At 40.9% G+C, this 24,068-nt stretch overlaps 1 protein-coding gene across 1 annotated transcript in view; it reads left to right on the top strand.

The window, feature by feature from the left end:
* The window catches only part of LOC113135421 (corticotropin-releasing factor receptor 1-like), a 34,265-nt gene extending 13,741 nt beyond the window's left edge, over positions 1-20,524 (top strand). The window contains exons 5-14 of the mRNA XM_026315455.1: positions 1,671-1,756; positions 5,882-5,988; positions 9,669-9,789; positions 11,223-11,376; positions 13,064-13,124; positions 14,084-14,156; positions 15,942-16,027; positions 16,238-16,373; positions 16,607-16,648; positions 18,698-20,524. Of these exons, the coding sequence (XP_026171240.1) occupies positions 1,671-1,756; positions 5,882-5,988; positions 9,669-9,789; positions 11,223-11,376; positions 13,064-13,124; positions 14,084-14,156; positions 15,942-16,027; positions 16,238-16,373; positions 16,607-16,648; positions 18,698-18,838 (1,007 nt within the window). The 3' untranslated portion in view covers positions 18,839-20,524. The remainder of the gene's footprint in view (positions 1-1,670; positions 1,757-5,881; positions 5,989-9,668; positions 9,790-11,222; positions 11,377-13,063; positions 13,125-14,083; positions 14,157-15,941; positions 16,028-16,237; positions 16,374-16,606; positions 16,649-18,697) is intronic.
* The last annotated feature ends 3,544 nt before the right edge of the window (positions 20,525-24,068 follow it).

The following is a 24,068-nucleotide window of genomic DNA, read 5'->3' as shown; positions in this document are numbered from 1 at the left end:
AAGCGCTACTGCAAAAACAATCGTCCGGTCTTTGACACCAAACAGGTCGTGTATAATTCAAACCTGCAGGTAAATGAAGTTGTAGATTCTGCCCACGGCTCCTCCCTCTGTGGAAAATCTTTATGCTTCATTTTATTGTGTTTAACTTGAGAGCACAACACCAAACCGATTAGAAATACTTTAAAAAAAAAAATCAAAGGTGTTGGCAGAGATTCAGCTTCAACCTGCTCGACTATTTGGCTAAATGTCTGGCTGAGAGCAAAGTAGGAACCGTCTCCTAAAATAGACACAAGCAAGGACTGTTTTATTTATGCTGCGTTTCATTATTTCTGAATGTTGACAGCTCAGCAAACTTCACTTTCTCCACTGTCACTGGAAAAGGTGTCTAATGACCCGTGGAGACGCCCTCCTTGAGATCAGGGTCAGACCTGTCCACATACCTGAGTGAAGAGGGTTTCCACATGGGGGGAGTGATTAACCGGCTGACACACACGGACGTGTTTTCACTGCCGAGTGTCAAAATCTACGGCAGCTGACAGGGAGTCTGACCTGAAGAAAAACTCTTTGCTGAATTTGTTTTATGTTGCATGACTTCTAGCTGCAGCTGCCACAAACAGCAATCACTCCACTTCCTAACCATATTACATGGGAGGAGCCAAAACCAATTTCATTTTAACGGGGCTTATTAAATTAACTGAAGCTCAAGCGTCAGCCTTGAACAGTTTATATTCCAGCTAAGATCCAGCAGTCTCACCTGTTCTCTCTGCAGATGTAAAAAATACCTCAAGAAGAAAAAAGTCTGACATCTCTGCTTTCAACTTTAAATTGCCTCATTTGCAGTATTTCAATTCCTCTGTGATGGGCCTATGTGATGAATTTCATTTCCTTCATCTTAAGAAAAAGTAAATGTGAAGTGACAAATGTGAAATTTGCTGAGATTATTTCATTTCTGTTCTGGCAAGAAATGTGTGCTCTGATACAGTGGGCCCGCATGGAAAGATGTAATTTTACTCATCACTTGTCAAAGCCTTCATGCCGACCCCCTGCTGCTCGGGTTGCGTTATCCAGCAATGTGCAGAAATGATGTTTTTTTTAATTTTATAGAGAAAATAAATATTCTCTTACTGTTCACTCTGTTTCCGCTCCAGTCGGAGTCTTTCGCCTGATTCAAAGGGGGAGACAGAGATTGAAAATTTAAAAATATCCATTTTAATAGAACCCCAGCTTGAAGTAAAACGGTCAAACATCACCCATTCATGCGAAGAACCACCTGACCTGCCGCCTGCCATGTTGATTGTGAACAGCTCGACCCCCGGGATAATGTGGGTCAGTGGTTTTCTTTGTGTGTGAAATGTTGGTGAAGTGGAGGCTGAACGCAGGTGATTCATGCTCTAATTGTGAAGATAATAACAATGCTTATGCAGAGGGTGGTAGACTGCCCTCACAGCAAACGTGTGAAAAATCACAGCTTATAAGACTCTAATGATATCCCTCCCTGTTAGTCTCAAAAGCAGGAAAGGTCACAGAGCCACTGTGACTCGAACAGGAATTCACATCCTGTATAATCCAAAAGATGCAAGAAATGACTCCACAACAAGCTGGAAAACATAGAAAATATAATAACAACAACACTAACGTCCTCCTGTCCTGTTTTCTTGCTCTCTGTGCAGACAGCGTTTACAGGAAGTGTCTTGCAAATGGGACGTGGGCGTTGAAGGGCAACTACTCCATGTGTAAGGCCATACTTAACGAAGAGGTAAGACTTCAGCATGTGAGGTGTGTGTGCATGTTTCCTGATTCATGAGTGTTTCCCTGAAGACCCTGAGAGCATGAAACGGCTCCATACGTTCATCAAAAACCAACAGCTAATCCGAGGTTGGCTGTGGACCACGATTCCTGAGGCTTATTTATAGAAAATATGGATTGAGGGTTTGGTTTCTCAGAGCCTGCAGCCATAAAAGGACACTAGTAAAATGCTAAAAATACTCTGAATGCACCAGGCAATGCCCAAGAGCATCACTTGAAGGAATCTGCTTCAAAACCACAATGAGTGTTTTGATTTTGCTGCTTTCATATGGAGGCGGAAGCTTAAATCCACTAATCAACCTGCAGCCATTCCTCTCTGTCACTCAGTGAATTACAGCGTCGTCCTCTGGTGATGTGAGCATGCTGGGAAAACACGGTGCGACACTGCTGCTCCAGATTTTCATCCATCCACACGATGCAGTTTCTTTTTCTTTTTAAACCTCCACCTGCATGTTGCATTGTGATGTGCAGATGTGATGGTGACGAGCGCCGATTTTAATTACGACTGAGTGCAGGACAAAGCTTCAGACAGAACACGCTGACCCAAATCAGGCTGTAACAACTGTGATGAAACATGTGACACCATATGAATATTAAATAATCGACTTTTCATAAATATTATAATCATTTGTGTCCGGATGTTTCCATTTTTAATACACTGCAGTCTTTATGTCTTTATTTTACTTATCGTCAACAGATCCTAAACATCCTGAATGCACTTTATACACTGACCTAATGCTAATGTTAGCTAGATTAGCCACACTATGCTAACAGGCCAGGTATTGTAAACAATGCTCAGTGCTTGTATTTCTAAGTAAGTAAATAATATGAAGGGTTTTGAGTGACGGCGAGTTGGACCAAACATTGTGCTCTGACATGTTTCTGCCTTCCAGCTGTGCCTCCTGCTCTGAACATAATATTTTGGCCACCACACCATATTGGGAAAACACTGTGGTGAGACATAAATGTGATTTCTAGAGAGCGACAGGGTTGCTGTTATGTAAAGCAGCGTAGCTACATTTATTGTGCTGTTTCTGTGGTAATATTTCAGTCCCCACGTTTCTGGAACAGGACGACGGAAACAGACATTAATGAGCACAGCAGCAGACTCATTTGGATCACTGAAGAACCAGGACTGAGTCTAAATAAACAGCTGTGTTTGTGTTTGGGGTAAAAAACAAAAAAAAAAAAAAAAGGAAGACGTCAGCCAGTGCGACAGGCTTTTAACCATTTTATCAGCCCGGACCCGTTACTAGGATCAGGTCTTTGGTGGTTCTGGTCTTTTCAACAATATAAAATATCAGCTCGTTCTCTAAAGGTTGTTGTCCACACACTTCCCTGTCATTTGCCAGATGCAGCACAGCTGTAGTGCTATAGATCACTGAGCATGCACAGCCACGCTGTGGGCTGAGACCCTTCATTTAGTGTTTTGTCCGAGACTCCGACTGATGCCTAATCGATCCCTGCAGAAGATGGATATAAAGTGTCTGACCTTTTAAAAAAATGTGAGTTTGAAATTTTTCCTTTTGCACCCGTGCAACAGATCACCGGGTGGTATCGGCTGTGATTGGCGTCAGGGAAAGAGGAGTTCTCCTTAAAGCTCAGCCTGTATTGTATCAGATGCTCAGTGGTCCCACTGGGAGGAGAAGCTGAGCGAGTCAAATTTGTCTGAGGGAAAGAAATCCTCTTTTCCTTCTGGGACTTGCTCGAGTTTTCTCCCCCTCAAATATGTGATAAGGGTCTTTGTTGTTTCTTACAGAAGGAGTGCGAGTCGGTTTTTGGTTTTCGAGTTCTGGTCGCTGCACAGTTTGTGAGAGCTGGTGCTGCTGGTGGTGGTGGGTCTTATATTATCCTCCTGTCGTCCACCCCCCTCCTCTCAGGCTCTGCTATCCATTTTAAAACCTCCTGTTTTCCTGATTTATGTCCTGATGTCGTGGCCACTCCTGCCCCAGGCAGTGTCTATTACGGGACTGATCCATAGTTTTTCAGGTCAGAATTAATTCCCACATGTCATATGTACATTAAAAGTCTAAAGGGGTTGCTGTATCATTTGTCTTGTCATTGTACCTTTGAAATCGTCACCCGACTGTGCTGTAAAAGACAAAAGGGAACAGAATCTACCGTCCTTGTTTGGTGGAAAAATGCAATCTGCCGCCTGGTAGTTACATACTGGGCTGGTTTCACTGGGACAAACACCAACAATACTATAAAGTATGTAACTGCCACATGCAAGTAGCTTCAGCTGAACCCTAAAAAACATGGACTGTGGCTCGGTGTGTTTGAAACCAGGGCAGCCAGTTATTTTTATGGATTAATCTGTTTTTTGACTTTCTAAAAAAGTCAAAAAACAGCAAAAACACCTCTTAAATCTCCCACTGACCAAAGTTTTGTCCACCTGAGAATAAATAAAACAGTTTCAGCACAAACTGAACAGTAAGTGTCTGTTGTAGCTTGGTGTACCTAATAAACTGACATCAGAAATAAGCAGCTGCACTTTCACTTTCATCAGCAAAAAGCATTAATTCAGTGCAACAAAGGAGTTGTGTAATCAGTTTAGTCTGACCTATGGGACTCTCTTTTATTGTCTGAATAAAAGAAATTAATCCAAACAAATGATTAATCCCAGGAGAAGAGACTCCTCATAATGGAAGTGAACTAGAATAATAAGGAAAACCCACATCACACCGAGACTCTCTCCTGTTGAAGATTCAGACCGACACATTTTTCAGACTTCAGTCTCGTTTGACAGGTTTTCTCCTGGTCCAGAGCTGCAGTAAAGGCGTCTGGAGATGCTACTGACTCCTTTGCAGTCATTAATTTATTCCCTCAGTGGCAGGAAAAATCCATTACACAACCTTTCAGAAACTCCTGCAGGTTAAACTGAGCTAACCTGAAAAACCCACTGTAAACAGACCTAAAGCGCGTGTTAGCTTAGCAACAACCCATAATGCAACACACAGGAACGACTGATGTCGTTTAAATGCATTTGTTTCATCCTTAATTATAAGTCAAACCTTAATATTAAAACGTACATGAGACTGTCACTGTTAGTTTCTCATATGGCAAAAAGAAAGAGCTGGTGTTTACGTCATGAACACCCCCGTCCGTCCATCTGTAGACAGAGTTAGAGGTTTGAGCTGCTGCACCAGAATATACTGAATGGGACTGATGATGTGTTTGAGGGTGGGTGGGGCAGGGATTAAACATGCCCACTTTTAATCTGGGCTGAGACGCCAGTAGGTTACATAAATCCACTTACAGCGCAGATTACTGCTGGTACTGTGGAGGAAATCCCATCACAATGGAAATGTGAGTCACAGACAGTAGGTTCTGATTCAGGGGAAGACGTTCTATGTAGAACCTTCTGCTCCTGCATTAGGCCTCCTGTGGATAACAAATGTGTGAGTGTGTGCACGCTCACAAACCTCCACATATTGATCGTGGAGGAATTAATGATCAGGCCTATTGAGTGCAGGACCAGGGGTCTATAAAAAGTGGATGTTAACATTTTTAAAACAGCCGCAACAACGAGACACGAAACACCAGCACATTATCACCGAAAGATAAAAATCTACCACAAGCGTCCACAAAAATAAACCGCATGACTACAGGCACAAAATGACCAGAGTGAAATACACAAAACAATTACAAAGACGCACAGCAGCAACAGAAAGAGATGGAAATAGAAGATACCAAACCACTGCCATTAGATGCCAAATGACTATAATGAGACAAAATGCAGCCTTTTGTCATAATGTGGCTCATTATCTGTCCAGGGCTGCAACATAAAAAGCACCAATTTATTGCTGTGACTTCATATTAGAATTTCTGAAATTGTTTGACATTCACTTATTAAACTGAATAAACACTCTATAAATAATTTACACTTTAATGATGCCAAGAACCAGGGCTTCAAATCTGAGTCTTAACACTCCTGCTGATTGAACAGCAGGAGGCAGCTCTTTAAAAAAATTGAGAAATAAAAGAGGATTTTCTTCTTCTCACTTCCAGAAAACAGTTTCTGTAAATCTGAGCCTCCCAGAAAAGTCATGCTGTGTTTCTTTTCTCCTTGCAGAAAAAAGGCAAGATGCACTACCAAATAGCTGTGATCATAAACTTCCTGGGTCACTGCATCTCAATGGTGGCTCTGCTCATCGCCTTCTTCCTCTTCTTGTGTTTGAGGTGAGTGTTGGGCCCAGTCTGCTGATAATCCCACAGACATTGTCCATGTGTCACCAGCGTCAGTGTGCTCAAGCCTCCGTGTTCAAAGCGCCTCTCATTCTTATTCAGAAACCGTTTAGTCACGGGATGAAACGTTTCTATCTCAATCCCGCAGCTGATAAAAGGTTTGGACGCCTGCAGTAACTAGGGCACGATTCCCCACAAATGGAAATAAAAGCTGTGAAACCCAAAACAGTCTTGTGGAGAGCTGTAGGGGCAAGCGGTGCACATGGAACCGGTTACTCTGACAAACTGAAACAAACCGAGCGTTAACGGCAGAAAGGCCTTAGCGCCCTGAACAGTCCAGGCTGTTATCGATCCCCGAGACACCCCGGGGAGTGAGAAAAGCGTGAAAGGGCACAGAGAGAGACATAATAAATAGAAGCTCCACAGGATGGCGTTTATGCACGATCTGTGTTTGTGGGCCACGGCGGCTTGGACAGGGAGGGAGTTCAGGTGGCGACCAGCAAAAAGCAGCATTAGGTTAGTGGGGATCGGTATTTATTACTCACCTTCTTCACAGAGCGTGAGGTGTTTAAGGGAATGTTCCTGCTGCTGGTGTGATGATGATGAGGATGAGAAAGGCCGATGCTTCTGTTCAGTCCTGTGGAACTGGAGAGGAAAAAGGGGAAGGATGCATTAAAAAAAAAAAGCATCTTTACCTTCAGCGATGTGAGATATTTCTGAGTCAAATCCACTTTAAGTGTTTCCTTCTGCCCCTCTCAGTCACACACAGATGGCAGCGACCACTGTACTAATCATCAGGAGCAATTTGAGGTTCAGTCCGTTGCTCAAGGATATTGTGGAATCAGGGATTAGGCTATAATACTGCAAAATACTACAGAGTCAAGCCATGTAAACTGCTGCATGTGTTGTTGTGGGTGATTCTCAGTGAAATGCAGCCAGTGCACGTCTTCACTACGTGCATGAACACGTCGTTAACAATGCATCCTCCAGCTGAACTGAGTTTAATGGACCGACAGTCCCACAGACTGAATCAGCAGCTTTTAGCACTGGACTCTGAAAGCAGCTGTGATGTCCCCGGTTAAAGGTTTACAGCACCAGGCTGCTGAGCACAGGAGGCAGCGGAGATATTAGAGGAGCACCTATTGAGTTTAGTTCAGAAGTGAACAAAACAGTTCAAATTAACAAAAGGGATTTCAACTTATCCAAGAACTTTGTCACACATTTCATCTTCTGCACCGACAGCTCAGTCGTCCGAGCCTGGAGGTGCTTCAAATGAAAATGCATGATATGCTTTTTAAAGCCTGGGAGCTCAGACTCCATCCTGTCTTTGCAATTGCACATGATGTAACACTGGGAGGAGTTTGATCACGGGTCTGATTAAACGAGCATGAGGGGAACTAAAGCAGATTTCCAGCTGTAGACGACCGTTCACCTTCACCAACACAGTCAGATCAGGAAGAGGAAGGGAGGAAGTCTTAGATTACAACCATGCTCATCTGGAAATAAACACACAGCACTGACTCTGAGCCCTGATATCATCCAGCAGACAATAGGCTCATAAACCTTCTGCCTCTGAGTGCAGCAGGAACTGATAAATACTCAAACCTTTGTGTCTTGTCTTACAGTCAATAAATAATTATCTAAAAAAATAAGATGTTGCTGATCGCAGAGGGAAATTCAGACTTTACAGCAGCACAGAGACGCTGAGGCAACAGATAAAACACTATTGAATGGAATAAATAAAAATAAGAAATTAGAGATACAGAATTAACCCGAGTTCACTCATAAGAATCACAATGTTGGGAAAATGAAAAATGAGAAGAAAGGTCTCTGAAGTTCAAAAAATATACATATCTTTTTTTTTTTTCTTTTACCTTTAAGTTAAAAACTGCTCTGAGCAAAATATTATCTCAGGTTTAGAAAAACATATTTTTGAACCTCTGTGCCTCCAGGATTTAAACACTGTAAAACTGGATATTATGCCTAATGAGTACTTTTACTTTGAATATTTTAAAATACATTTTATGAGATAACTTCACTCAAGCATCTGAGTATTCATTCCACCCAGAGTTCAGGAGGTAGAACCATACAGGCAAAAAAACAACAACATAGAAATATGAAAATAAAATATAACCTATAACACAAAAATTGACTTTTTTTTTTTTTTTTTTTTTTTTTTTTAAAAGAGGCTTTCAATGGTTCCACCACTGACCAGAGTTAAAAATTAATGACAGTCACTTTAAAACAAGACTGAAACTGGGTCACGACCCAAAACAGAAAGGACTTAAAGTTATGTCTAACGTGTGCAGTGTTTATTTTTATATGGGGAAAATGATTTATATTCTGTGATTGTCACTGGTCACGTCACAGTTTGCAAACACTCCTATATAGCAGAAATCATGAATACACCTCAGGTTTGTTTGCACACACAACATGCTGCATTTCAGCCACAATCGGCTGATATTTTGTAGAACCCATTCTTCCCTCTGTCTGTGGCCCCTCAACAACATATTTCCATATTCCCTCCCCCACCTCCTCCGTCCAAAGGTTAGAAAAATAGATTTTTTCGGCGTCTTTACTGCAGGGATTGTATTTTACGTCAACGGTCAACAACCTTTTGCATGCAGAGTACAGTAAAATAAATGAAACAGAATGAACTGTATAGAGAACATACAACAGGAAAATACTCCACAATAAATAAAACTGGGAATGCCACTATGATTTATACTAATTACTCCCATAACAGCCAACAGCTTCAGGGACAAAGGAAGCTGTTTTTCCTGTTCAGTCCTGGACCTGTCTGCAGGAGCGTTCAGCTTTCCTCTTAATTAATACTCATCAGGCTGCTCGTGTTGGCCCCACGGCAGGACGCCAAAGGGACAGCGAGATGAATATGAAAAAAAAAAAAACCTTCCTCACTCTGCTCCCTTTGTGACACTAATGGCAGCTCCTGTGACACTCACATCGTGGGGGGGGGGGGTTGTTGGAGCTTATTTGTGGAACATGATTTCTAAATTGTCATTTTCTGTGTTTTGTACCCTACAGGTTTTTGCTCCTGATAATATTTTAATAATCCACGGCTGTAGAACAGCTGCTGTTGTGTTTCTTTAAGGGAGACATGGTTAATAATAAAAAGACACAGTTACAGTGTCACTGGAAAATTCTGGCTCATGCTCGTCTGCTCAGTCAGCAAAAAGCCAGTGCAAGTGACACCTATTAAGAATTGATGCATGCTAAAAAATAAATCACGTCATTCGTGGCTGCGAGAGGAGGAAGCAGCCTCTGCTCGCCGATAGTGCCGTCAGCCGGTGACAACAAACGCGGCTGGTTTGTTCTGTCCGTTCACTTGTGTGTGCTTCTGTTTTCAAAACACTGGCTCTGAGGCGGTCGGGCAGATTTTAATTGTATCCTGAGGTCGATTTATTTACAGCATTAAAAATTTCCGGACATGACACACAAATGAGTGGGAGAAATGTTAAATCATGTGATGGGGGGTGATGGGAAATGTCTTCACAGTTTTCATTCTCCAGGAGAAGCTTTTACACGTGTTTGCTTTTGCGTCACCCTTTCTTTCCTCTCAGAATGGAACCATATTCATCTCACGAGCACAGCAGGAGAAATGTGCAAAAAGAAGCTTTGACATGTGAGTTAATCCTCCTATGTTGTTCTCACAGGAGCATCCGCTGCCTGAGAAACATCATCCACTGGAACCTCATCGCCGCCTTCATCCTGAGGAACGCCACCTGGTTTATCGTCCAACTGACCATGAGTCCCGAGGTGCATGAAAGTAACGTGGTACGTGTCACTAGATTTTAGTGTTCCACATTTTTCTTACTGTCAACAAAAGCACCAATGAATGTCCCCTACTAACAAGAATGAAATGAAAAGCCTGATATATGTGATTCCTCAGCGCCACAGAGCTCCACGGTCTGTCAGCTAACCATTAAAACACATAAATGAGCATCTGGTTCCACTGGGTGACTGACAGACACACACACTGTAATTTATTAGCTGGTTGATCTGAATCTCATTTGATGCAGGATTATTTGTCAAATATATTTCACAGGAGAGGAAAAAAGGAGGATTTTGATAAATAAATACTTTCAAAAATATTTTTTCTGATACACATTCAACCTATAATTCAGGAAAAATAAGATGTCATTGATCTCCCAGTGGAAACCTGCACATTACAGCAGCACAGACTATTTGAATGAAATTAGGTTTTGTCATATTTTTAGTAAGAAACAAATAAACCAAAGTGCAGATGCAGTAAAACATAATAAACAAAACCTCAAGGCTTACCCTGAGTCCGGGCAGACGAAATCAAAATGGAGGTCCAAACTGAGGTGGATACCCAACATGGGAAACAATCCCAAAACTGACAAAGTCCCTGGTGAGCAGCTAGAGGTGAAGGCCAAAACCAGCAGAGTCCAGACCCAGGCAGGTAAATCCAGACACAGGAACAGCCAGAAGTACAACAAACAACATGGCAGAGGACAAAGGAAAACAGGCTGGGAAGTGAAGAGGGAAGCAGAAGAAGGTTTGACGAGTCAGGTGTGTTGGGTCAGAGGGAAAACCTGGAGCCACCTGGAGACTCGGATAAGGACTCACAGTTCAATGCTGACTGATCACCTAATCAATCAATGGAGGAATCGTTTCAGCTCTAAACACCAGCCGTACCCTTTAAAGCGTTTCCTCCATGGATGATCACACAATATATTTTTCAATAAAACATTCATTTTATGTTACAGCATTAAATATTTAATCAGTTTGAAGTGGCAAATAGATTTTTAGGATATTTTTAGTGCAGAAACAGCAACTGGGCTGAACCACTTCTTCCTCCCTGAAGCTCCATAAACAGGTTTGAGAGTCAGGTGCTACATTCATTAGCTATAGGTGTTAAATTAAAGTAAGAACATGCAAAAATGGGATTTTATGAGGTGTTGGGTCGACATGACCCCCCCAGAACACTTCTATTGTTACGTGCCATAGATTCTTTGTGGGGACCACCAAGGACACCCCCTGAGTCCTGAAGTTCAACACCTCAAAATGGTATTTAATACAGCACCTAAGTAAATGCATTGAATTACTGTCCATCACTGGGGTTTTCCTTTAAACCCTCACCATCTGTATGTAGCTGGACAAATTATGAACAAACATGAAATTATCTGGCAGTAAAAATGTAGGCCAGTGTGAAAAGACATTTAACAGTGTGATTCTTTCCGTAGGCTTGGTGTCGCCTTGTCACCGCCGCCTTCAACTATTTCCACTCCACCAACTTCTTCTGGATGTTTGGCGAGGGCTGCTACCTCCACACCGCCATCGTCCTCACCTACTCCACCGACAAGCTGCGCAAGTGGATGTTCATCTGCATCGGCTGGTGTACGTACGCTCAACGCTTCTCCTCAGACAACCTGCGCATAGTAGGAAAAGCTCTTAGCGTGCCCAGTCACCAAAAGCTCAGCAAGAAAATAAAGTGTTCCCCTATGATATTCAATACTTTGTCCTTTTAGCTCTTTAATGCATTAGAGAACCCTCTCCATCAGGCTGCTTGACCACTTGTCTTTTGGAAAAGAGCTGCAGGACATCTGGAATCATTAGTGAAGGCATCTACAATCCATCAGTGTGCAGTTGTAAATGTGAATTAGTTGGTTATAAATGGCTTTTTGTCCTGCAGCCACGTCAAGGCCGAATTATCAAGCAGGCCAAGTTGCCAAGTGTCTGTAAAGCCCCAGGTTTGCTCCATGTCATGTCTGTTAATAATAACTTAATGAATCCCAGTTGTCTTAGGACTCTGCATTACTGGAGTACTACATGATCTGTGTACTACTCCATCCTCCATCTTGTCTTATAGTATTAATTAAATCTCCATTGCTCTCGTTTGTTGCAAAGGTGTGTTTGTTTCGATGATGCTGGTACCAAAGGATTTTTGGCATTTGTGCTTAAAAATGCTTTAAAAATCAATGAAATCAATTACCTGCCAATTTGTCTTCTTTAAATCAACTATTGAATCCACAGCACTGTAAAGTGGGGGTTAGTAAGTTTCTGCCCCTGGGACAAAAGTGGAGGGGTTTCCCAAATGAATGGCCCCCATCTATAAAACCATTAATAAATGATCTATTAATGAAGAACAAACTCATTGATCACAGCTTATGAAACTTTTGAAAAGTATCACAACATTTGCTTTTCAAAAAGTGGATAACTGTATTTCCCAAAGATGTCAACTTGTTTATTTAATAATTCCACTCGGTTTTCACGACCAGTCAGACACAGTTTTCCCCAACAATGGGAACATCTGACTTGATGGAGATCCCAAGATTTAGTGTGGCAGCTGGGAAATGTATTAGCGTGGCGTTGACTAGCAGTCCGTTTCGCTCTGTCAAACTAAACTACTGTATGTGCTGTTAAGATTAGGTGTGTGGTGCCAGCTGGATTACATTTCCCCCACGGCAGCGGGAAGCCTCCGTATGAAGAGGGTACATTTCAGGATAACTGTGAAAACATAAATAAGATCACATTTTATTTGCTTCTCTGAGCTTTGGCTCTGTGGCCTCGAGATCTGAAATATCATTAAAGCGGTGAGGAATGGACACAAGATGAAAACAGCAAGAAAAATGACATTTGTCAATACTCTGAGGCCATGAGAGTAGATTTCCCTGACACTGATGACAGTAAATATAATGAAGTGGAGGTTTTCTAGAGATACGTGAGACATATGCGAGACGTATGGCGGCTGATAAGGTCTTTATGCTCCTGTTAGTGTCATCTGGATGTGAGTGATGGCTGTTTGCTGGCCTTATTCGACGACGCCTACATGTCAGTGTATCTATAAATCACTCTGCATTATCCTCAACCAGTGTCCAGCTTTCTCTCATTCACAAAGAAAATTTCAGATGGTGACACGTCTTGGCTTGCATCTGTGGATCACAGCACACAGGCAACAATCGCTTTGACAGAGCTTGACAGGCGCTGGTGGTACGCCGAAACAAATCCCCGGAGTGGTATTGTGTGATTTGGAAAGCAGAGGAAGATGAAAGACGAATGTGTGACCTTGTCTTCTGCCTCACAGGTATCCCATTCCCTATAATTGTGGCGTGGGCCATTGGGAAGCTCTACAACGACAATGAGAAGTAAGCTCTTCGTTGTGACTGAAACTTTTTTCTTTGCCCTCATTATAAAAGGCAAAGTCAAACTATTGCATAAAGGAGATGTTCCATGATTATTCCATTGTTCATTATTCTTAATCACACACTACACAACCATGCTGCCATTTTCATTTGCTTCTTGATTTGCACCTATAAGAAGGTGAAAATTGACTCAGCAGGTAAACAACGTGTGACACAAACGTCACTAAGGGAAAAGTCTGGTGATATAAAAAGACCAAAACCTACAATGACTATATCTTATAATTTTTCTTAATCAAAACCTGCTATGTGTTCTGTTACAGAGCTGCATTGTTCTGCAAAACTATAAAAATTCATCAGTCACCCCACTGCTGCACTGGGTGACACGTTCCTTCATCAGCATAAACACACACACACACACACACTGTAGTTTTTTTCTGACTCAGACCCACATACACCACACTGCTGCAGCAAAAACTCACTAGAGACCAAATGTGCACCAGAATCGACTTTTGGACCAGCTACACATTAAAGAAACTGCAGGTGCCATTAGCTAAAGCAGCTAAAAAGATGTATGAACAGCTCTAAACACATTTCTTCGGGTCATTTGGAGCCAAATCGTAGGCTATAAGTGATATGGGTGTAATATGTGTTGTAGCGAAGACGTTAGCAAACAGATTCCTACTTAAAAATCCAACAGAGGTAACAACGTGTCTGATGAATACAAAATTCCCCCTCACTTTTAGCTCAGTTTTTGGTCTGCACCACCTCCCAATGGCGTTTTTTTAAATGAATTTCTCACCTTTTCTCACAGTTCTCCATAATTTATATTCAGCATGTTGCTGAGAACAAATTCGGACATTAATGCCAACACATGCTGAACTTATGAAAAATGATGAGTGATGATATAAATACATGTGCCTGTAAGAACTGAGCTGGTCTGACTGCTTCTGTTGATGTTTCAGGTGCTGGTTTGGGAAGCGGGCTGGCATCTACACAGACTACATCTACCAAGGTCCCATGATTCTTGTGTTGGTGGTAAGAGTCCTTTTATTGGTCCCACTGCGGCAGCTTCAGCACAGAATCTGTTTTACATAAAGTGCTATCAGTCTTCATTATGTGTTGAAAATAGCTGGCAGGTGTGAAATGCTGGGAACCTCAACACATTCTTCATGTCAGCAATGACGAATGTGATGAACGCTTTACCTACCGAGTGAAACTTTTAAATCTATGCAATTTGGCAGCGTGCAAGAGATACGGGGAGTTTAAATCTGTTAGGAATTATCTGGGTCACTTCTCACCCTGAGGAGACGTTTGTGTAGTTGTTTTATGAGGTACTACTGTTGTGAATTTGTGTCCATATCATTAAAATTACAGCTAAGAAGAAAGACAACATCGTAAACTTGACACTGGACCTTCGTCGTCTTTATTCAAACCATAGCAGCAGTGTTACTGTGATGCTTCCTCACCCTAGCAGCAGTCCTGGTGGTGACACACTGCTCCTTTCAGCAGGCTCATGGAAATGATCCTGCAGGTTGTGCAGATTGCCCAGAGACTCAGCCCAGCTTCATGTACAAGCTTTAGTCATCTCTCGTCTGGACTGCAGTGATTCCCTCCTGGCCAGGCTCCCATAGCACTGTCCTCAGTCTTTATCCACATGCATGGCCTCACACTCCGAACACGCCCTCTGCTGAAACACCCCTCGCTGCAGCAGTTTCTACTCATTTCTCCCTGCTGGCTGTCCAGTGGTGTGGGGACATGTCCTACCATCCTTGGCAGGAACAGCACATTCCTTTAGCTTCTCCTCATAGTTAAAAAGTCATTTCATCAAGAAGCACTTAATGTTTCTGTTGCTCACGTCTTACCCTCCCCTGAGGCACACATCTGCTACTTTCACTGAAGAGTCTCCAGTCCTGCTTACCCTAGCATGTTGCAGTGTTTTATGTCTCTGCAGGATCATCATCAGGTCATCAGAGTATTTCTGGTTTCTCCTGTCAGGCTGCTGTGAACTTTGTTCCTCACCATCAGTGGCTTTTAATGTCAACAACAAAGAGATGAACCTCTGTAACGAATTAGGTTGAAAACCAGTTCAATGGACTGTTCAGGAAAGATTTCTGCTCGGGGCAAGGGAAGGTCGCCTGGTCCTGCTGAGTATCCCTATGACTATTTTTGCTTCCATGTTGCATCTTTCACACCTTCGTCCACTTTTGGCAAAATGTCGCTCTAACACCACGAACACACAAACTAGTTTATTTGAAGTCAAATTGATATGTGCCATCTTGTTGGTGTTGAGAATGATGCTAAGAAAAAGGACTCGAGACCTGGTGGCGTCATCCAGCAGAGTTAATACTAATTCAAAGTCAAAGAGGAGCAGTAGAACAGAAGCTTGATCATGCATTGACTGACAGCAGGAACTGTGCGCTGCTATTTATATCCCGAATTTCCCTTTGAGGATGAATTAGGTTTATCTTACGTAATTTCATCTTATCTTATTCATGCTTTTATAAGGTATGACTCTGATGGAGCACAATAGTGTTGAAACACTGGTCTGTTTGTGCTGTTAAAGGCTGCAAAGTGTGCTCAGTGTGTGCACGCTCAGAATCAGTCTATAGCCAAGAACCATGATTGTACCAAGAGAACTGGATTACAGCTTGTGTACAACTGATGACAGGACACCTCCAGCTGCAGACAAGGGCAGCTATTATCGTTTTTTTTCCACTTTTCATTCAAGTGACTCAGATCTTGTACCCAGTTCTTTTAATAGGGTGCATCTATGCCCAGAACTACAATTAATGCACACTCTGTGTCTTTATTTTCCCACAGATTAATTTTATTTTCCTCTTCAACATTGTGAGAATCCTGATGACCAAACTGCGAGCCTCCACCACATCAGAGACAATCCAGTACAGGTAAATTTAATGTATTCTGCTGTGCCTGTGAGACACAAACTCAAAGGACAAACCTTTCCAGATTCTCTTGTGTGTACACACTAAAATATTCATGTTTTAGTGGCGTGTGGTGAAAGGATACAGGCCTCTACAAACATACAGCTGGGCGGTGTGCCACCTGTAGATGTGTCTTTCTTCATGTTGTCTGACCAATGGTCTCCTCCTCTGCAGGAAAGCTGTGAAAGCTACACTGGTTCTTCTTCCTCTCCTGGGAATCACCTACATGCTGTTTTTCGTCAACCCTGGGGAAGATGAGATTTCTCAAATCGTCTTCATATATTTCAACTCGTTTTTGGAATCATTCCAGGTACGGTTTATCTCAGACACAGTGACGGTTTGGGCGTCCCAGATGCTTTCAGAGAGAGGAAAACTGTAATGCCATCTTTGCGTGGGCGGGTGTTTTTTGTAATTGTAATGAGTGTGTTTTTCTCTGAATGTGATTGAATGAATGTAACGTGTGTGATAAGCTGATGTGTATGGTATTAAATCAGGATGAAGCCTTCATTTTTTGATGATGTTTTGTCCCTCTCTTCCTTTCAGGGCTTCTTTGTGTCAGTGTTTTACTGTTTCCTGAACAGCGAGGTAAGCAGATTCACACTGAGCTATTATTTTATGCTCCCTCTACTTGTGACACTTATTTATATTTTCTGTCTTTGGGTGCTTACACACTTCCTTTTGGTGGCTGGGGTTGTGTGTTATCGTGGGGAACTGACTGATAAAGCTTGAAGCACTTATATTTAGGGCACAATTAAGACTTGTCATGTGCCGCCATAAGTGGCATCACTTTCTACGCTTTATGACAGTATCAGCCTTAATTTGGTTCCATGGAGACATCAGTGGTAAATCCCTCTGAAAATAGCACAGAAATGTTAATGCATGCAAAAATATTACTTTATGTTTAATGTGTGGTTATTAGCATTATTAGTAATAATAACAAAATAATTAATTTGCCATATTCACATAGAAAGACATATTTTGGTTCAGTAATTAATGTATAAAATAAAATATTTAAAATTGTACCGTTCTTTTAAGATTAAACCTCTAGCACTAATTCTCTTCTACCTGTCTGTCCAGGTATTGCTAATAAACACACTAATGCAAATGTTAGTTTTATGGTTTAGTTTTTAAATCTACACAAACACCATAAATCTGAAGTGAAATAGGTGAGCCTCACAGAAGGAATAATAAGGATCCTAGGATTGACCCTTGTGGTACACCGCATATTATGCAGACTGTGTGTTGAGAGGCTTCTTGTAAAGGTTTGTCTGTTGGTAAATTAATTCAGTAATTGTGTCACAAAATTATGCTCTTTACTTGTGGTTTGTCTTCTCTTTTGCTAAAGCAAATATCACGTTTTTGTAATTGCTGTTTCATATGACAACCTCAGGATCTACTAACGGAACAGACACTATCTTATTTTACCTTCTGTAGAAATGACAGTATTTCTGTATAACATTTCATATTCCTTCCTACGCACTGTGGATTTACCATAAATAAGAACCAACACAGAAACATTATATTCATGAGGGATTTCATTCCTTGTAGTGGAAGCTGATTGAGAAAATAGATTTTCACAGCATTTACAGTTTTTATCTCAGAATCGACGGCTTGGCACTTTTTTTTTTAATTAACCACCCCATCATGCTCTCTAAAGTTTCAATCAATACCATTTTGGTTTGACTGCAACCTGTGAAATTGCGGCTAATGTCACTGAGCAGACCCTGATAGTGCTTCCTGAGCCAGAATAGTCAGAAATGACATGATCACATAAGTCTCTTTAAGTTTAATGAATTGAACCTGCTGGTGTGTCGTCTGATTTATAATCAGATTTTTCAGTAAGCACCGTGCTGCTGTTCTTAGGAACAAAGCCTAATATTATATCACAGAATAATTATTATCTCGCAAGTTTTTCCTCGATTGGCATGTGGTTGTAATATCAGCTGAGTGCTGCCCTTTGGTTACTGTCCCATGCTGCGTTAGTCATGATAAATGAGGAATCGTGTTGTAGCTCTGACAAGAGGCTTAACCAGCATGTGCACCTTGCAGAGGGTATTGATTTAGTGTTTTCTTACAGCCTGAGAGGAGCAGGGAAAATGGGGCGGGGAATGAAACAGATGAACAAAGGATACCGCAGTCACATTCCAGAGAAACACAAAACATTTAGTATTAAAACATGTGTTGGCTATTAAATCACAGGGCTGTAAATTCCTATAGTGCATTAACATGATGTATTTTAGATTAAAGCTCTTCCTCTGAAAGTTTGTTGTGGTCACAGAGGGTTGGGGAGGTGCAGAAGGGGGCGTTTTAATGATCAATAAAATGATGTGTGGCATATTGTTATCACTGATTTTGTTTACGGAAGATAGTAAATAATAGAATTATTAATACAACTACATATTGCAAAGATTGATTTATATGAAAGATGATTTCTGGGAGAATAGAATCAAATGAAAATGAAATCAAAATAAAATTCATGGTAATCCAAACCAGGAGATAATTATACTTTATACTGTATATTAAAACATGTGCAATATTATTTAGAACAGAAACAGTGAATCTAGGGTTCTTGTATATGGATTCAACCGCCAACAATCATCCTCTGTCTTGATTCGTTGGTTTTGTTGTTGACAGGTGCGTTCGGCCGTGAGGAAGCGGTTCCACCGATGGCAGGAGCAGCACTCCATCCGAGCCAGGATGACCCAGGCTATGTCCATCCCCACTTCACCTTCACGGGTCAGCTTTCACAGCATCAAGCAGTCCACGTCGCTATGAGAGAGGACACTGGCTTTGTCCTAGGTACGTTCTGTGGCAGGAGCCTACAGTCGGTGTTGTCATCATTTTCTGCCACATGACTGGAGTACACTAAAACACTTTCAGAGCAAGAGAGAGACTACATCAGTCTCCTAAACCTCAGGAGGGACATTACACAGACTTTCAGGAGAAAATGGATGGGGAAGGGGGAAAAGGACACTGCGGACTAGAGGAATGAGAACCTTGTGGATCAGAAGATGCACATGACCAAGCTAAGTTTGGCTGTGAATGTACAGCACTTCATATTCTCTTAGTTCTGCCCGCCATAAAAATTCTCTGTTGTGTTTTTGCTTGCAAGCACTTTTCATTTAGCTCAGTGAGAACTCGGATCTCGTGCTGCTGGACTGCACTGAACTGGAGTCCAGCCCGCAGTTATTCAAATGTAAAATCTTAGAGTTTATTTTGTTTTTGTTTGTTTGTGTTTATTTTACTGTCACAAACAATTGTCATATGATAGTGTTTGTGTCTGCTTGATGTTGTACGATCATCCTCAGTTCTCGGTACAGTCGTGCTACTTTCACCAACTTTCCAGAAAGATTTAAGACATTCCACATGTTCTTTGTTTCCAAACGTCCACCATGTCGAGCCAAACACATAATATTCATTGTTTTCTTTATTCTTAACAATTAGCTGAGATGGTTGATTCCACTGTGCACTAAGCATGAGGTTAGCACCAGCAGCTTAGCTTAGCTTAAAAACCTAGAAGGAGCAGTTGGCCTGGCTCTGTGCAATGTCTAATAATTTGTCATGTTACATTTCTGTTCTGTAGGTCTGCATGTTATTCAGAGTGAGTCAGGTTAGCTGTTTGTAAGCTAATTAATGTATTTCCCCAAATGCTTCACTAAATGTCCTCGTCAAATCTTTATTCTCTGTGGACATAATACTTTATGCTACTCACATACTGCATTTCTCTGAACTCCTGAGGGAAATATTTGACTTTTTAGCTGTTGCTATGTATTTATCAGGTACTCACTCATGTTGTCTGTCTGTTTCATGATGACCTTGCAGACTAAATCAGGTTTTTTGGTGTTTATTTATTGAAAACAGCCGTCCGCTGCGCCTAAAACAATTCTAATGACAGTAATGAGGATAATCAAATGTTGTGGGCTGGAAAACCAAAAAAAAGTAAGTGTATCTGAAAGAGGCTAAGAAGCTCTGTAGAACATGAGAAGAATTACAGAATCAGGTGATATTGCTCTGCGATATGAGTTTACATGACATATACACATTTAATCTACTGTTCAAATGAAAATATTAAGGTGTACAGTGTACACAGTCACAGTGTATACAGATAGGACCTGCTGCAGGTTGGGATGTAACAGATAAAGAGATACAGAGTCGGAGCTGGGACAGAGCGTTTCATTTCTGTGGTGCTGGGTCGACTTGAAGCACCACACTCGAAGGGGCGCACACTAACTTTGTCGAATGACCTGCTGTAAATAATAAACTCTACAGGTGGGGTGTGGGGACAACATGAATATTAACCAAAAAAGACACAAACCAAGCACTGTAAGTCATATGGGCACACTATCCATGTGATCAGCAACTCATAGTCCACATTCCTACTATACCAATATGCCTCACACCTGTGCATTTTTATCAACTGCTGTTTGTGTCGAACTGTAAACGAAACTCATCCTTTGTCACCTGAAAATCATGTTTGATTGTTTGTTTGTTTTTTTTTTTACCCCGTTCAGGTGGTGATAACATGCTAAGAAAGTTTTTGAGTTTTACATGCCACTGTGTGTTATTCTGATGTTAATCTAATGTTTATGTGATCGAATGAAAGAAATGCTAGATATCAAGCACATCGTATTGTAAAGGAAGTTACCCAAGAAGAAAATGTAAAGATTTGAAATAAAACTTTTAGAGTTAAATGTCAGCAGGACATGATGACTGGCTGTTCCAGCACCACAGAAAACATGTGGTCAGACAGAAAAACCATTACTGACACAGATTTCTTAATCGTCATGTGGTACATATGGTGGTGAGTCAAAATCACAATGTAATTCAATATTATTTATTGTTATTTATTTTCAATATTGTTATTTTCATACTTGAAAAGATGTGAAGAGATAATAATAAAGTGTGTGTTGCGTTTGACTAATAGAAACTTTAACAAATGGCTGCGATGTAAAGTTTATTTCTATTTGATAAACAACACAACACAACTCAGTTTCCACAAAGAAACACACTTACACATTCAGCTTCCATCATCTGGGACCTGCTGTAAAGGCTCAGGATCACTCTGCCATTTATCTCCACAGTCCCCTGAGACAAAGCAAACAAGAAATACATTTTGAGCATTGTGTGATCCTTTCAGGGCTTTGTGTACGCACCCACAGAGAGCACAGCTGAACATCAGCTTTTAAACAAGATTCTTCTGCCCGAGCGAACATTCACTACTTTCTGCCATGACCGAGAACAAGAGCGCAGTTTCTGCTGCTTTTAATCTGTGATGTCAAAGCTCCAAAGCAGACAGAGTCTCCCGGAGAGATGCATGTTGTGAGAATTAACTGTGACAGTATTCATGACAATTTTCAGAGGCTCACAGTGTGGTTTGTGATTTAGGGCTCTTGGCACTATGGTAATGCTAAACTAGATGTGCATGTCCATGCAAACACTACAGAGAAGGTTAGTCATGGCCTGCAGACCCGCCTCAGGCGAACCACTGTACTGCCATCTTACAGTCATTCTTAGTGATTCAGTGTTTCTAGCTTTGGGAGGATTATTCATCTTCTGATTAGATTTTACTCAGCATGATTTAATTCTTATTCTCATTAGGTTAACACACTGTAGCTCTGGTGATTACATTTGACTGTCTTTTAGTGTTACTGCTACTATATTAGGGTGGCGATAAAGAGGCTGCATGCATCTCAGAGCACAAATGGCAAATTGTGTCCGCTTTTATAAAAGTGCAGTTCAGTAAATGAGTCAGTCAATACATCAGCATGTCCACCATTTTCTTGATTTAACCACTTAAATCTCTCTGATCTGATGATGGGTCTGTCAATACAAACTGGTTTAGACTCACTAAGCTTTATTTTCAATTTCACTCTCCAAAGATAACAAACAGCTCAGAATAAGGTTTGAGGAAATATATGGAAAATGATGCATAGGAAATCTAAAACATCTCCACTTCGTTGAATGGTGCAGTCGTCAAGCAGATGGAGTCTTGGGTTTGAATATTTTATCCATCATATATCTCCAGAGCTGAAAGAGCTGGAAGAATATGAATATAAATGATGTGGGACACTGTCAGTCAGTGTGGAATAATCGTAAAGCTACAGGGAGACTAAAGAGAGAACATGAGTGTGAGAAGGTAAAAGGTGGTGGGTCAGTGTGATGATCCAAGGAGGTTCAGCAGTTAGAAGAAAATATAGAGTATAATATATATTATACTATAAAATAATCCTGCATGACCCGACTGTCCAGTTTTAAACACATCATTGCCTGATACTTTTGGTTTTTCTGGCTGTGTCTGTGCACAGTGGTGGAAAATAAGACTTAAAACATTCAACTCTTTTAATAACACAAAGCTCTGCAGATACTGAAAAATGTGCCATTGGCTGAAAATCTTAACACAGAAGGAAAATATGTGTTGCTATTCAACAGTTTTATCCCACATTCAAGCAGAGAAATATGGCGACACGTTGGCTTTAATGACGCTTTGATTTGAACATTAAAAAAGCTTTTCAAATGTCTTACAGTGACATTACAGTGACTTATTAAATATTCATTGCTATGGCTTAATAATGATAAATAGGGTGACTTAAATACTGGAAACATTACAGTTGCAGAGTATGTTTGAAAACCAAATTAGTCCATAGAGAAAACATCATCAGCTGTTTCCTGGTGATGGTGTTGACTGTGATGTTTCAGCTCCATCTACTGTTGATTTACTACAACTACATCTACAGGTTCTCTCTTGAACAGAAGATCCCATTCATTTGAATTAAGGGTCATAAAAAGTGAACCCTTCCACCACTGAAAGCCTTGAACTCTGAGACTCTATGAGCTGCCCCTGGTATAGAAAACAACTGTGTACACCACTAAAAGTCCTGAGTGAGGCTGTGTGGGGGGTTAAAATAAACACATACGGGTCATAGAAAGAGCAATGAGATAAACAAGGGAACAAGGACGAAGACATATGGAAAGAAACCAGAGCGGACAGTGTCAGAAAGGGTAAATTCATTTCATAATCTGACGTCTTATGATGTCATGAGTATAGCTCTGAATAACAGGGCTCATCATTAATGCAACGAGGACTATTTCACTTTCTGATCTCTGAGCACATCACAAGTTTACAGCCTGTAAAATGTAGAGTTGACAGACAAGACAACAGGTTTTCCTCTGCAGATGATCACACATAAACACGGAATCAACTTTAATTCATCCTGGATGGTGGCAAAGGTAAAACCTGTAAAACATCAATTTGTATTCACTGTAACTACACTTAAATTCTACACTAACAGAGATTTACTACTTTAGTACTTGTACCTAAACAGAGTAACTTATGTTGCTGTACACAATATATACCAGGGCTACATGTCTTATTATCTTATCTGGTTGTTGTCTTGGTTATTTAAAGGATTTTTAAACGTATTCACAATTCAGTGTTTTGTCTAATTACATGTAACAGTAAACCCTGTGGGGATTCAAATTACTGTGTCACTTTGGAGAAACTGAAATCAGAAACTGATTGGCGTATAAGGTTTTTAAAAAAATGATTGAAATTACTAATTGATTATCAGAATATTTGCTGATTAATTTCTTCAAATTGGTTAATGGACCAATAGTTGCAGTTCTAATATATACCACTGCATTTCAGGAGGAAATGTTACACATTTTATTCACAACATTAGTTTGACCCTTTCTCAGCAGAACACATTTTAAGCACATTTAATCATTTTAAATGTAAATAAGTAAATAATAATTGATGCATGAATCAGAAGCAAGACAATGCATACATTAAAGACACTGAGGGTCTACTAGTCTATTACTGTAAGTACAAATTTGAGGTATGTGTACTTAAAAAAAAAAACAGAAACTGGAGTATTATCACCTGGTTTCATTGCTGAAAGTAAAAACATTATCTTCAATACATCACACACTACAGGAGCAGGTGGTGTTTGGGTCTGAGGACAAAAATCCCTACACTGAATAATGAGGTCTAAAGATAAAACAGCCT

The sequence above is a fragment of the Mastacembelus armatus genome, chromosome 19, assembly GCF_900324485.2.
Source record: "Mastacembelus armatus chromosome 19, fMasArm1.2, whole genome shotgun sequence".
NCBI classification, from domain to species: domain Eukaryota; kingdom Metazoa; phylum Chordata; class Actinopteri; order Synbranchiformes; family Mastacembelidae; genus Mastacembelus; species Mastacembelus armatus.
The sequence above is the reverse complement of the archived record's forward strand: the minus strand, read 5'-3'. Positions and strand labels throughout refer to the sequence as shown.